This window comes from Hibiscus syriacus, unplaced genomic scaffold (genome assembly GCF_006381635.1).
Source record: "Hibiscus syriacus cultivar Baekdansim isolate YM2019G1 unplaced genomic scaffold, ASM638163v2 tig00112738_pilon, whole genome shotgun sequence".
Lineage (NCBI taxonomy): Eukaryota > Viridiplantae > Streptophyta > Magnoliopsida > Malvales > Malvaceae > Hibiscus > Hibiscus syriacus.
The window spans coordinates 6,699,354-6,713,403 of NW_024063392.1; the positions used below are offsets into that span (position 1 = coordinate 6,699,354).

At 34.9% G+C, this 14,050-nt stretch overlaps 1 protein-coding gene across 2 annotated transcripts; it reads right to left on the reverse strand.

Moving 5' to 3' along the window:
- Positions 1-7,799: 7,799 nt before the first annotated feature.
- Positions 7,800-9,907, reverse strand: LOC120182950 (ADP-ribosylation factor 2-B-like). 2 transcript variants are annotated; one of them, XM_039187767.1, is made up of 7 exons: positions 9,799-9,907; positions 9,263-9,418; positions 9,093-9,163; positions 8,539-8,658; positions 8,296-8,414; positions 8,126-8,207; positions 7,800-8,006 (listed from the first exon to the last, which is right to left on the reverse strand). In XM_039187767.1, the coding sequence occupies exons 2-7, from the start codon at positions 9,408-9,410 to the stop codon at positions 8,001-8,003; spliced, it is 546 nt and encodes a 181-aa protein (XP_039043698.1). In that variant the 5' UTR covers positions 9,411-9,418; positions 9,799-9,907; the 3' UTR covers positions 7,800-8,000. The 2 variants fall into 2 exon arrangements, with proteins under 2 accessions (XP_039043698.1, XP_039043697.1); XM_039187766.1 differs by lacking the exon at positions 7,800-8,006 and having other exon boundaries at positions 8,117-8,207.
- Between the last annotated feature and the right edge of the window lie 4,143 nt (positions 9,908-14,050).

Sequence of the window (14,050 nt, forward strand, 5' to 3'; positions counted from 1 at the left end):
TACCTTGAAGTCTTTTTTACCCGTGTTTTCACCAATATTTAGTTTTATCTATTGTGCCACTCCAATAATATACACTTGTTCAGAGTTGATAGTCTTAATCATCCCATTTGTTTTCCTTACTTGAAGACTAAGATTGTTGACAGCTCTCTTGGAAATAGATAGATCGATTGTTCCAGTGTCCACTAGAGCACTCTTCGATCATCCTGCAATATTGATGTTCATGTACCTCAATATTTTCTACTTTTAGCCCTCTTTTTTCTTTACAAAACTTAGTATCATCGTACCAAGCCTTATATCCTCATTAGCTTTGGGTCCGTCCTCCTCCTTGGATGTCTTGGCTTGATCCTAATAGCCTTGCAACCCTTGTGACCCCTCAGCTTGGTGGCACTTCGGTTGTTCTATTTATACTTTCCTCTTGATGTTCTTAATGCACGTAATTATGCCAAGTATGGCTACTTTCTCTTCTGGATCATCATTTTGGCTCAAGATAGCAGCCACCTTATCTTTATTTGAGCACTCCCTTATCAAGTGCTTGCCTCACAAATGAAACACTTGAAAGCCTTTTTGAACTTGTTCTCCGAAAGTTTATGAAAATGATTGGATCATCTATTTTGTGGCTTCCCCTCGCCCTTTGGATGCTCCTCAAATTCATCCATGGATGACTTTTCTCTATCTTTCATACCATTTGCCTTGTACTTTGGCTTTGGTTTGGATGACTCATTCTTTAAGACTTTAAATTTTGCTATGAATTCGTCTGTGATCAATGTTTTTGAAAGGTCCATAACTTCCATTCGTTGTAACTCCATCTTGGCTGATCATTCAATTTCAGTCATGAATGCAAAGAGTGCCTCCTCTTATCCCATGTTTGAGATTTTTAGTTTGAGTTTTGTGTATTGTTTCACATATTCTTGGATGAGACCATCGTGCTTAACTTGTCCCAGCTTTTCTCGTGCCTCTATTTGAGTATTCTTAGGGTAGAATTGTTTCTTAATATCGACTTTGAACTCCTCCCATGTATTCATTGGGATTATTTGGTTCTTCTCCTTTGAGCAATACGTTTTCACCATAAAATAACATCATCTTAAAATCGAGTTTTGAGTTTGAGTTGAGCTTAAAAATACGTTGCCCCCTCGACAATAATTGGGACCTCGTCTTAGTTTTATGGTGAAATCTCGCGAGCCTAAAATTTTTAAGCTCGACTCAAACTCAAAACTATTAATTAAAGCTTGTAAAAGTTCAAAATGAAAAAAAAAATCTTAAACTTAACTCAATTGAAGCCTAAAACTCAAAATCGAATCTGGACTTTAAATACATGAAAATATTATACTATATTTTAAAAAAATCAACACATAAATGTTATTATTATTAATAATTTATTTTAAAAAATAAAAGCTTAATATATTATATTTTCGATTTGCTCGTGAGCTTTTCGAGTCGAGTATCAAGTAACTCGTTTCGAATCATTAAGAACTAGAGTCGAGCTCAAGCTTGAGTCAAGTCTATTCGAGTTGAGTATTTATTGAGCTTTGATCGAATCGATCTCGAGTAACTTGTGATATGTTTCATGTCATTTACAACCCTACTTGTCACACCCTTAGAGCTTGGATCGATGGGACATACGACCTTAGATGCCTTATAACACCTCTTGGATGGTCTGGTGCGTAAGTAAGCCTAAAAACACTAAGTAAAAAGGATTAGTTCCAAACGAAAGTAAAAAGAAATTAGAAAGGGGATTGCTTACAAAGACAAGAAGAGGGAATTCAGTGAATGCTCTGTGTATTCTTCAAAAATGAAGTGATTAAAAATGAGGTAGGGAGGTCTCTATTTATTGTTGAATCCCTATATAATGGACGACTAAGATTAAAGTAAATCAATGGCTAAATGAGCCCAATTAAATACAAATCTCCTAATATGAGGAAAGTCAATCAATCACCATTTAATCATATAAATTAGTCATATTTTTTTATTTGATTGAAGATCCCTTTTGATATAAAAAGATTCTTTCACGATCCTCTTTGATATGATGTTTTCTACCTTTTCTACAAGACCAATGTGAACAGTCTCTCTAGTTTTTTCCATGAATTGGGCCAAGTTTGATGGTCTAGATAAGCCTAATGCCATATAGAACCTTTGTTGTAGATTTTAGCACACATTTCTTAGGCTCAAACTCGAAAAGTGTGATATAAATATCAATACTAATTGTGATAAAACTGTGAGATATACAACTTAATTAATCATCAATTAATGATAATTATTAAAAAAAAAATCAAAGTATTTTGAATTGTCTAGATTGATCCTTGATGTATATGTGTGAAAATATAATGATCATTTAATACCTAAAATTTTCAAGTTGATTAATTAATTATTTAGTTAAAAATTAGGTTAAAGGTCATCATTTTCGATCAATCGTGTAACATCGTCGATCTGGTTCTCTACAAAATTGGATTGAGGGTGTTATATTTCCATTACTTTCGCCTCTAATGGCTTTCATATTACTTTATTCTTCACCGAAAACATTAATGCCAAACCTTGCAACCGTACTTAGATCACCACATAAATAGTCTTCTAACTCATGATATGTTTCTTCCTCCAAAACCACCTCAGGGTACAACAACCCCTTCAAGAGACCATCATCATCGGGTTTAAAATTCCTAGCAAAGGCCCTTGATGATCACCTACTTGACCATAGTCTACGAGGGTAGTTCAAGGAGAGCAATGTCTTTTCCTTCTTTACTTGTGTCCCCAACAACACCTTCTCTAGAAGATCTTTACCTTTATAGGGCCACACATTCATACAATCATGAATACTTAGAGACCACTTGCCCCCATTCACAACATCTCCAATCTTAAACCTATGAGGATTATATCCCCCAAGATAAAACTTGATGACGCTCCGAACATAAATATCTTTCAGAATGACCACCTTCCATCCTCTAACAAAGAAAATTTCTCCTCCTCATTCCTTTATAATCAAGGGATAACAATCCTCAGCAGATTTACTTTAATATAGAGAAAAATCAAAATCATCAGGTAAGTTGTGAGTCACTTTAATGAATTTAGAGCAATCCAAGCCTAGTTTTTTCATGCTGTTCCAATCTACAATTGGCTCACCAATCTTAGGACCTTTTGCATGCCTCTGTATAAAAACTTAGAAGGCTCAAACAAGTCTTCTACACCACACCACTCGGACTGAAAAGATTCTGTAGCATGGCCATCGAAGGTGCCCATTTTTTTCACTAGTAAAAGATGAAGTTGCCGATGAGGATCCCCCAAAAAACTCTAGCCAACTAATCCAGAGTCACCCCGTAAGTACTCAACACATCTTACATAAATTTGTGCACAGAGAGATGAAACCCTCCTCTAGAGCGAATAAAAGAAGATAGAACCATTCTCGATCTCTGTCGTTTACTTTGCTTCCAACACAACCATGAGGGGATGTTATAATCAAACTCAAAATTTCCCTACAGTAAAACACTACTCAATAGTAGATTCTTGGTTTTATTTTGGCTAGTCTTACACACGAAAGAGCCAGTATCCACTAACACTTTTCCTCATCATTGTAATAAGAAATTTCAAAGAGAAAACAAGAAAAATTCACATAAATTAAGGTGGATTGAAAATCAAAGGATAAAGAAAAAGAAATTAGAGGTTTCACCCTAACTTTCCCTTTAAATAGTTGGGAAATACTGCGTCACGATTATCATTTTCAACATTCCAGAGCTTCTTCATCATCAAGATCTTTGGATATTTTTTTGATAAATATGGTGAGGTGGTTGATTCCTTCATCCCTAATAAAAGAAGCAAGGGAGGAAGCAGGTTTGGTTTAGTTCGTTTCACCAGTTTAGAGGATGCGAGGAAGGCTATCTTTTGTGCTGACAGATCTAGAATTCAGGGCAACACAGTGAGAGTTTTTATGGTGATTTCAACCTCGTGATGCCTTCTGGAGAAAGAAGTGTTCTGCTCCAAAACCATCGGTGGTCAAGGATCCCATTGTTGGTGTTATTGATGAGGATAAGCTACGTACTCTTAAAGATAGTATGGTTGGTTGGTGCAGAAAATTTTTCAGATTGAAAGAGCTGGCTTCTATCATGCACAAAGAAGGTATATTGCGTCCAAGAATTATGAGACTAAGCGGAGTAGCAATTTTAATCATTTTTTAAGATGAAGAGAGTATGAATTTTACTCTTAACAATCAGATTGAGGCATTGCAAACCTGTTTTGACAAAGTAGAAGTGTGGTCGGAAAATTCGATGTAACAGTTGACGGGCTTGGTTGTCCTGTAAAGGGATCCCACCGTTTGTGTGGAGGCCTTCAACCCTTAGAAATATAGCAGGAAAATGGGGTGAGCTCATTTCTATAGAGGAAGGTACTTCAAACCCTGGTTCGTTTGATAGGGATTTGTTTCAGGTTATTATAAACCATCAAGCTCGAGTGGAAGAAAATGTTGAACTGATAGTCGGGGATAGGACCTTTACAGTATTTGTTTTAGAGTTTGAACCCTGTTTTAACTCAAACTCTATTTGGGAAGACTCGTTGCTGTTGGAAGAGGAAGTTGCTATCCCGGTCTCTACGGCGGGTGAGCTTGATGGTGCCACGCTAGTTATGCCTCCCGAGTAGGAGATATGTGCCGGATTGACTTCCCATGTTAATATTGATTCCATTTATATGGAGGATGTTCTATCAAAGAATTGAGAGTTCAAAGATGGCTTGAGTGCTGGTGATGGTTCATGGCGTTCAGTTGTGTGAAAGCAACTGTAGGTTTTTGTTTCGAAGATGAATGGGCTAAGGAATCGGATTCCCAGGAAGCTCATATTGGGGCAGCTGTGCATGTTGCATTGTGCCAAAGAAGTGGCATTTCTAATGCGGTTGAGGGAGATTTTCTGTCGAACGTGGTTCCCTTAGTGGAGTTAAGTGCAATTATTAATGGTGATAATTTAAAACTAACGTTGCCGCATAATGGAGTTAGCTTGGTGGCGCATTCCATTACATGTCAGAGGAGCAGTAATATAAACTTGGTGGATGATTTTAATAATACGATAGTGGGTTCAGCTACGGCTTTGAATGTTGCCCACGAGGTTAATGTGCTTGAGGCTCCTTGCACGCCGTTGGACAGGTCTTTTTTTATGGACAATAAAAACGTGGGTAAGGATTTTTATAATATGCATGAGGGTGCTGTAGTGACATTGGATGATGCGCTCGAGGTTAATGCTTCTGAGGGTCCTTTTACGCCTTTAGATAGGCTGTTAAACAAGGGCATTGTCGTTGGTTCGAATGTAGAGTTAGTTTCTTTTCGTAAAGCGGATTAGGAGATTTTTTCTAAGTCTCTTGTGGGGCGTGATTCTGAGGAGTCGTTGGTATTTCCGTATCGGTCTTTTACCAAAAAATTGAAGTTGAAGAAATTCGGATCAATGCTGGACATTCAGGGTAAAGTACTATCTAAAAATGAGAAAAGAATAAGAGATCGGGTGCTGAAGAGATTCAACTTGAATAAATCAGATATCTTATTTTCTGAATTATCAAGTACATCTATTTCAGATTCTGTTTTAAAGCAAAGGTGGGCTGAAGCTTTTGTTAAAGCACATGAGGCAGTATTTGTAGGTAGAAAACTCGAACTTATGGTTCTTAGTCCCGAAATGGTGGCTCTTTAGAAGTTATTGTCGTTAGTAATGCGTAGACGTTTTTTTAGAGTATTGTTGGGGTTTTTAGGTGATTGTTTTCGGTTTTTTAGAACAACTTATTTTTTGTTCGATTGGATAAGAGGGTCTGGATTGATTATTGTTCGTTTTGGAGATGTTGGAATTGCATATTGGAGTTTTGATCGATCTTCTCGTGGCCTGTGTATCTCCCTTGATTTCCACGTTTTTGGTTGAAGTTAGAGGTCGTTCTATTATTAAGCTTTTATTGTTGAGTTGTGCTTTGGTGCCTCTTTGTAGGAGGTTATGTGTTGTATTAACAACAGCTGGTTAGATGTGTCTTTGTAGTCTCCTGTATCTCAGGCAGTGTTTTGCTTTCTCAGGAGCTAGTCTCTGGCTTCCTACTCTTTCCACCTCATGGTTAACTCTTTTTCCTCCAAATAGGTTTAGGGAGGTTTTTTAATGAGGTCCATAGGGTGGTGTACCTTGTATCCTTATCAATACAAAGTACCCATTTTTCAAAAAAAAAAATAGTGGGCTCATTAAATGAAGTAAATGGCTTCCTATGTAAGTCTCGGGTCAAGCCAATTTATGACATTCACTCGACGAAGAGGGACAAGTGTTGTACTACATCTAGATCTTCTTCGTAAGTCGCGTCTCCGCTGTCACTCTTCCGCCTACCAAAGCCTTCGAAAGACAAGAGTCACACATATTTTGGATATTCTCTGCAAGTTGTCTCAGATGTCACTCCTCCGTTGATCGAGTTCTCTAGAGACTCAAGTCCTCCAATCAACCACAATCTTTTGATACGACCCCTAATAAGTCCACGTGATCTTCTAGAACCAAATCCTTTGTCAGGCGACCATATCCATATGCCCTGTCAACCTACAATAACCACTATAACTATAGGCCTAACACTAACATTGAAGGTCATTATAAAACTCCTCGTGCAAGATTGAGAGAGGACTACAATCAATCATCCGTCGTAAAATCACCGACTATAATTTTCTGTTTAATTCTTTAGTGTTATAACCCAAATTCGACAATCGATAAGAATAATAAATGAAATAAAGTTGTATTGTTCAATCACAATTTCAATATTTATACCTTAATACAAAAGAAGGTTTAAATTTAGAAAAGGGAGTTTTGGATGTTTAAAGGATTTATATCTCACAACTGATCCTCTAACAAATAGTCTAATACAGGAATCAATTTGGATATGTGTACTGCTGTTTTTGTCGATTCTTTTTATTCATTTCCCCACTTTTCTTAATAAACTCTGATGCTTACTGAGACTGATCAGTCCAAATAAACAAGCTACTTCGAGATATTTGCATTAATAATTCGTTTCGACATTAGTAATTTGTATTTTATACATTAACAAATATACTCGTGTCATATTATTTTTATATTATAATTTAGTAAGTTATATATATATATATATATATATATATATATATATTGGAATTTTCGGAATTAAGGGTTTGATATTTAAATAGTCTTGTTTTTCAAAATTCTTTGAGAATGTCTCGTGGATTGAAGTAAAGATCAACGTCAGACAGTTTATTTGATGAAATTTCATAGTTAAAAAGTTCAGTCGAATGCAAAAGATTTAAGGGGGTTCACTTAATTTTATTGGAAAAAGTTTAAGGTTTTTTAACTAAGAAAACCTATTTGAAGTTATCTTCGATTAAAGTCGCCTCTCTCGAGATTTGCATGTTATATATAATACATTCTTTCACTTAAATTGATATTCTTTTCCATTCCACAACTCATTTGATGGGTTTAGATCAGACCAGTTAGATTTACCCCAAAAAATTATTATATCCTTCAAATAATGTTTAGAGTTTGAATCTTAATGTTAAAAATAAAATAAATTGAATCGAAAGAATCACTCTTATAATATACATATGTAATATTTGATCAACATATCAACTAACTGGATAGCACCAAAAGATAGACGTACGCATTTGATTAATCTTTCTAACGCAACAAATCATTTATGCCATTGAAACTCTTTATGTTTTGCTGGTCACTTTTACAATTATAAAAAAGGGCTCCAATCATTGCACATGCTAAAACAATCATTCAAGAATTTAAGGTAAAAATAAATCATGTCTAGACTATAGATTTAACATAACAGTAATTGAACTGGCTAACCATCAATTCCACTAGAGAAAGAACAGTCCCAAACTAGGGAAGTTTCTTTCTTTTTTGGCAAGGAAACCAGGAAACGTATCAATTATTCTTGAACTAACTAACAAATGGCAGAATTTGCAACAAACATGAAGGGAAAAAAAACACTTAAACGGGGAAGATGTCCATAACTCCGACAGGGTAGCGAGAACACCGACTCAATTACGTCATCTATGCCTGCAATATGGTTCACATTCATCAGCATCACTTAAAAGCTACGAGAAACTGAAGAAACCTAAAAGGGTGCAATCTGCAACTTCAGGTTTAACAAAAATTAGTCATCTGCGTCAGCTTACCTTGTTTGCAATGTTGTTTGAAAGCCAGTCAAGCCCCTCGTACAGTCCTTCACCAGAAGTAGCGCATGTGCTCTGGATATACCTGTAAAATGTTTAAAATAGAAGGTGACGTACATTACATATCCGCATATAGAGATGGTACGTAACAATGAAAGGTTTCATCATCTTACCAATGGCGCTGGCGGAGAGAATGAAGGCCAAGCTTGTCAGTAATCTCAGCAGCATTCATAGCATTTGGAAGATCTTGCTTGTTTGCAAATACTAGAAGCACGGCATCCCTAAGCTCATCCTGACAATGCACATAAATTAATATGTTAGATTACATCACAAATCCCTGTACGTCAAGCAACTCCAATCATTTCACAAAACATCCTAATGGGAAATATTGAGCCAGTAAAAGAAACTTAATTGACCTCATTCAACATCCTGTGCAACTCATCTCTAGCTTCAACTACACGATCACGATCATTGCTATCAACCACAAAAATAAGTCCTTGTGTGTTTTGGAAGTAATGTCTCCACAATGGTCGGATCTATATAGAAAATCAAAGCCAGTAAGTCAGTTGAATAGTTGAGATAAACAAAAACCAAAGGAATTTCCATTATTCTAAAAGATCTAACAAGATCAAAGATATACTCAATTTTGACCACTAAGCATCAAATTTTGCATAGACCTAATGAACATATGACATCTACTCTCTTTCATAGACTCATTTTTTTCTTATATATTTGGGTGTCGAAATACGTAGTTGAGGAAAAATAAAGTGCTTGTATAACATAATATCCAGGACATCATGATATCTGATAGTATATGAAACCAGATTTGTCCCATCCATAATCTTTGCAGTTTTACAAGAAAGAGAAAAGAATTATCCAAAAGAATATATTATAGGATACCATAGATTTTCCTTTCCTGCAATCTTCAGTTGATGGTAACAATTTCCTTATAAAGTTAAAACCTAGTTACCTTGTCTTGGCCACCAACATCCCAAACGGTAAAGCTGATGTTCTTGTATTCAACAGTCTCAACATTGAAACCTTCAAAAATTTATTATATCATAATCAGCCATCGGCTCCTTGAAACAAAACTTATTTTAATAACAAATATCAAACTCTTTTACGCAAAAAGCGACTCACCAATGGTGGGAATGGTAGTGACGATCTCTCCCAACTTAAGCTTGTAAAGAATGGTAGTTTTACCAGCAGCATCAAGTCCAACCATCAGTATTCGCATCTCCTTCTTGGCAAAAAGCCGGCTAAATAACTTTGCAAAAGAAAGCCCCATTTTCACGTCTACGAACCAGCAAACAACAAAATCCAAATATCAGTTTCAAGATCAAAGAAGATCCAAACCAAATGGTCAAATTTAAAACAAACATATTATTGTTTGCTTGAATTGATCCAGATAAAAACAATCTAAATCCAATCAATCACGATAAATTCAATTAAAAAACTGCAGATCGGAACAAATTACGAACTTACGAGGCTCCAAGACACAGATCAGATAAAACTATGAAATGAATTGCAAATTGAAGAGATTGGAGACAATTTATAACCAAAATTGAAGCCAAATTCAAAAGAAGAAAGCAGATCGGGAGAGATAAGCTAAATTAGAACATGATAAAGTTAGAAAAGAAAATCTTCATTGGTTTTGAGAGGAGAGAGAGAGTTACTTGAGAGAAATGCGAGCGATAAATAAGCGGGGTCCAACTAAGGAGAGAAGCCAAGATATACACCTCTCTCTCAAAATCGAAGGAGCTGTCCTTCAGAGTTTTAAAATAGAGTTCGCAGTTTCTGTATATATAGAACCAAATAGTATCGTAGTTTGACGGAGGGCCTCTTGCTTTAGGGTAAAGTACACATTGATCCCAGACTACAGTGTATTATTTTTTCAAATCTTCTGATTATTAAAAGTTACAAAATGATCTTTAGACTATATGATTTTACTTTATTGAGTTCTTCGACTATTAAAAGTTATAAAATGATCATCCAACTATTTATATGTTTCAAATTCGATCTTTTACGTTAAAAGATTGACAATCGTCTGAGCTGGATGTTAACATGCTAAACAAGGATAAGATAAAATCTAATCTCATAATCATTTGAGTTGTATAGCCGTTTAAGATTATGAGATTAAATTTTATTATATCTCAAACAATAGATTAATATTCAGCTCAAATTGTCATCAAATTTTTAACGAAAAATGATGAGTTTAAATCATATGAATAATAGAGCGTAATGGAGTATAATGTATAAACTAACTGTTGTAAAGGCATGTGAGGGGTCTTCCTTTGAGGATATTCTCCTGTATCAAAAATATTATTAAGGAATGCAATATGTGACTTTGACGAGAATTAATTTTGCCTTTACTATCAACAAAGTTAGTCAATAAATAAACAATTCTTGTGATACATATTGGCACGCTGTCAAACGCATTCTTTAGTATCTATATGGGACAATGGAGTATGAGTTGTATTATCAACCTTATAAATCTTGTGATCTTGTTTGCTATGTGGATGTTAATTGGACATCATCAGTTAAGGATCGTTGCTTTATTTTCAAGGTATTGCATTTATTTTAGTGGAAATCCTATGTCCTGGTGAACCAAGAAATAAATTTCGGTATCTCAGTCCACTTCAAAAGTGGAGTACATAAGCTTGGCCAACTCTGTTTTTAAGTTGGTTTGGATTGAGCATTTGTTGAATGAGGTCGGGTTTTGTGTACAAGGGAAACCTATTGTCTGGTGTGACAACTCTTTCTATCATTTCTATGGCTGCTAATGCTACTCATCATGTTGGTGTGAGGCATGATGAGATAGATTTACATTTTCTTTGGGAAAGAGTGTTGGCTGGTCATCTATTGATGAATTTTGTTCCTACATCAAAGCAGGTTGCGGATATCCTTACTAAGGCCATTCCTCCAATTAGCGATGTTAAAAAAATTTGATCCGACTGACCCAATCCATTGATTTGTTGATCTAATCTAAAAAATTGGATATCCGATCTATTTTTTTATAGATAATTTGGATCACATATTTGAAAAATATTTTAGATAATCGGATCAAATACGAATCACTTAAATTGACATTTTGGAATATGTGAAAATCTTATAAAAGTGGGCCTCTACAGAGTTTACCCAATCTAAATGCCTAGCCTTTTGTTAACCAAGTAAAAATGGTATATTTCGTACCTTTTTACTTTGGTTATTGTTTGATTTCAAGCTCATTTAGTTGTACATAGTTACAGTAATCGTGCATTGGTGAAGTTTTCTTATGAACTTTAATTATTCTTTAAATGATGATTTGATGAGGGAAAGGTAATTGTTTGGTGGTGTTTTGTGCAGGTTGACAAGGAAGGCCGAGAAGTGGTAGATTATCGTAGCATTGCTGATAATATTTCTAGGAGCTAAAAGACAAAAGATAAATATATTCGAAAGAGCACACGTGATCCCTTGCCAGTTGTGTTCCTTACATGTGAAGGGAATATTACACAACAAAGAATTAAGGGCATAAAACCCTAGTAGCCTCCGCTATATAGAGAAAAGAAAATCCATATTTAAAACAGACTGAAATTAATGAGATAAGAAAAGAGAAAAAGGCAGCGTCTCTCTCCTTTCTTCTCGTCTTCCTCGTGGGGACGACTTCCACTGTTGGGTGCTTCAAAGGATATCACGCCAGCTCTCGAAAGAAGCTTGCAAGGTTTGAATCAGTTCAAGGTAGCTTAAGAGTTGTTCTTACCTTTGTTTTTCTCGTGTTGTTTACCATTTCTCTTGAGATGTTTATAGAATGTTTAACCATGGATGTTTCTTGCCTATCCATAAACTGATTTAATTTGGCTTGGGTTTATTGTGTATGATTATTTTTTTATTTGAATGAACGCCTATGCATTTTTCAGTTTAATACTTGTTTCGTTCATCGCTTTGCTTGCTAAAGTTTGTAAGAGCTCTTGAAAGTTAGCCTTAACCTAGTTAGATGGTTAATAATTGAAAGAGTTAATCCTAGATCTACATGAACGATGGGGTCACACTGGGAAGCTTAACCCTAAATCACCTTAGAAACAAGGAAAGAGTTATTACCAATATTTTACTAGTAATAGTACAGAGACATAGTAGTAAACTCTTTCGAGTAGTGTATTAATGGAAGTTGTTAGACATCTCTTCAAGGAAAAGCATAAGATTTTACATAGTAAACCTAGTCTTTTATTCCTTTATATTTCCAGTGGATTTATTTTTCTTAATTTTCCTCAAATTTTTGTGGAAACAATCCTACTCATCACTTTATTACTTGATCGACGTGTATACTTATACAATTTACACATTACATTTACACACGCAATAAAATTTTAACGTCGTTTCAGAGATCGAACCCGAGTCTCAGGTGACAGGCGAGAATACTCACCACTATACTACATAGTGATAGGCTTTAGTTTTCATGTTTAAGTTGCAAGAAGTGCATAAATAAAGGAGAATTTATAAGTAGTGGGTTGTTTTTTTATATGATTTTTAGTGAACTGTTTCTTTTAAGTTTCAAATGTTAGTGTAAAGTGTCAACCATTTCATGATAATTTGGTAGTTAACTTTGACTTCAATAGCTAATGGCTATGTTGGCTTGAACTCAGTACCCATTTGGGTTTTGAAGCCAAACTGTACCACAACTTTGATATGCTATCAAAGGTTTAAAACAACTCAAGCGCAGTGATAAATGCGCAAATAAAAAGATATTCATTAAATTAGGCACGAGACGAAGCTGCGTTATTCCTTTGTTTAATGTTTATTATTTCCTTTCTTTTTCAGTTTTAATTGCATCGTTCTTAAATATTTTAATTGATTAATTGTTATATATATATAATAGTAAATATATAGGAGATGTATAAAATTACAAAAATAAAAAATTTAGATTTGAAATTTTTATTAGATTAAATTTTATTTTTAGGTCCAGATGCCTGAATATTCAATTCAAAAATTCAGATACTTAATTTTTTGGATCAAATACGAATCACAGTTTTAATGATAAGTTTTTAAATCGAGTAATATTTAATATCCGAAATTGTACAACCCTACCTCCAACTCAATTTCGTCCTACGAGGCGGCATCTTGGGTATAAAGTAACTGTTGTAAAGTTGGGCGATTTTATAGTCTCTTGAATTATTTAGACTTAGCTTTGGGCTATATATATACTGGTCTGTATTTTGATATTGAGTAAGGTGATTATAAAGAATTATTTCTCTATCAATGTTTCTCTTCCACTTTTCTCTTTTCCATTTTACTAAATAACTAAGACTTAATTGTCTTCCTCTTCAGTTAGACTATATTGTTACTCCGATCATCAGACTTGTTCTTTCTGACAGAATAACTATTTTGTAATTTTAATAGTTGGGTGATTCAATAAATAAACTTGTAACCCCCTCAGACCGATGCGGGTAACCCGATTCGATCTGGAGTGTCACATTAGGGCCACCGGAGCGACCCACTGTAAAAATAGCGGAAAATTTAAAACTTTTTATCAGAACATGTAAACTTATAAAATCATTTGTCACTATTTAAAAATAAAGCAGATTTTCAGACTCATATATAAAACAAAATACAATTACATGCCCCCTAATCACATGTACCGTACTCTGCAAACAGCACCGGAAGAACTCCCTTACTGATGACGATAGTTGCACTGGTACAATTCTTTTAACCTGCAATGTTGAGTAATAAAGTGAGCTTCAGAAAGCTCAGTAATACAGAACTACCAGATGATGCTGAAGAACGTGCAGATACAGATAAACATATATTTCCTTATTGGTTCAGATATCTACAGATTTCTTTGGCTGAGCTGAGGTCCCAATGATATTTAAGGTATTAACAGATAGTATTCACTTCTGATGGAAAATATTTGGGATGTTTAGGTTCAGGAGATCAGAATAGGTTTTCTACTGTGTT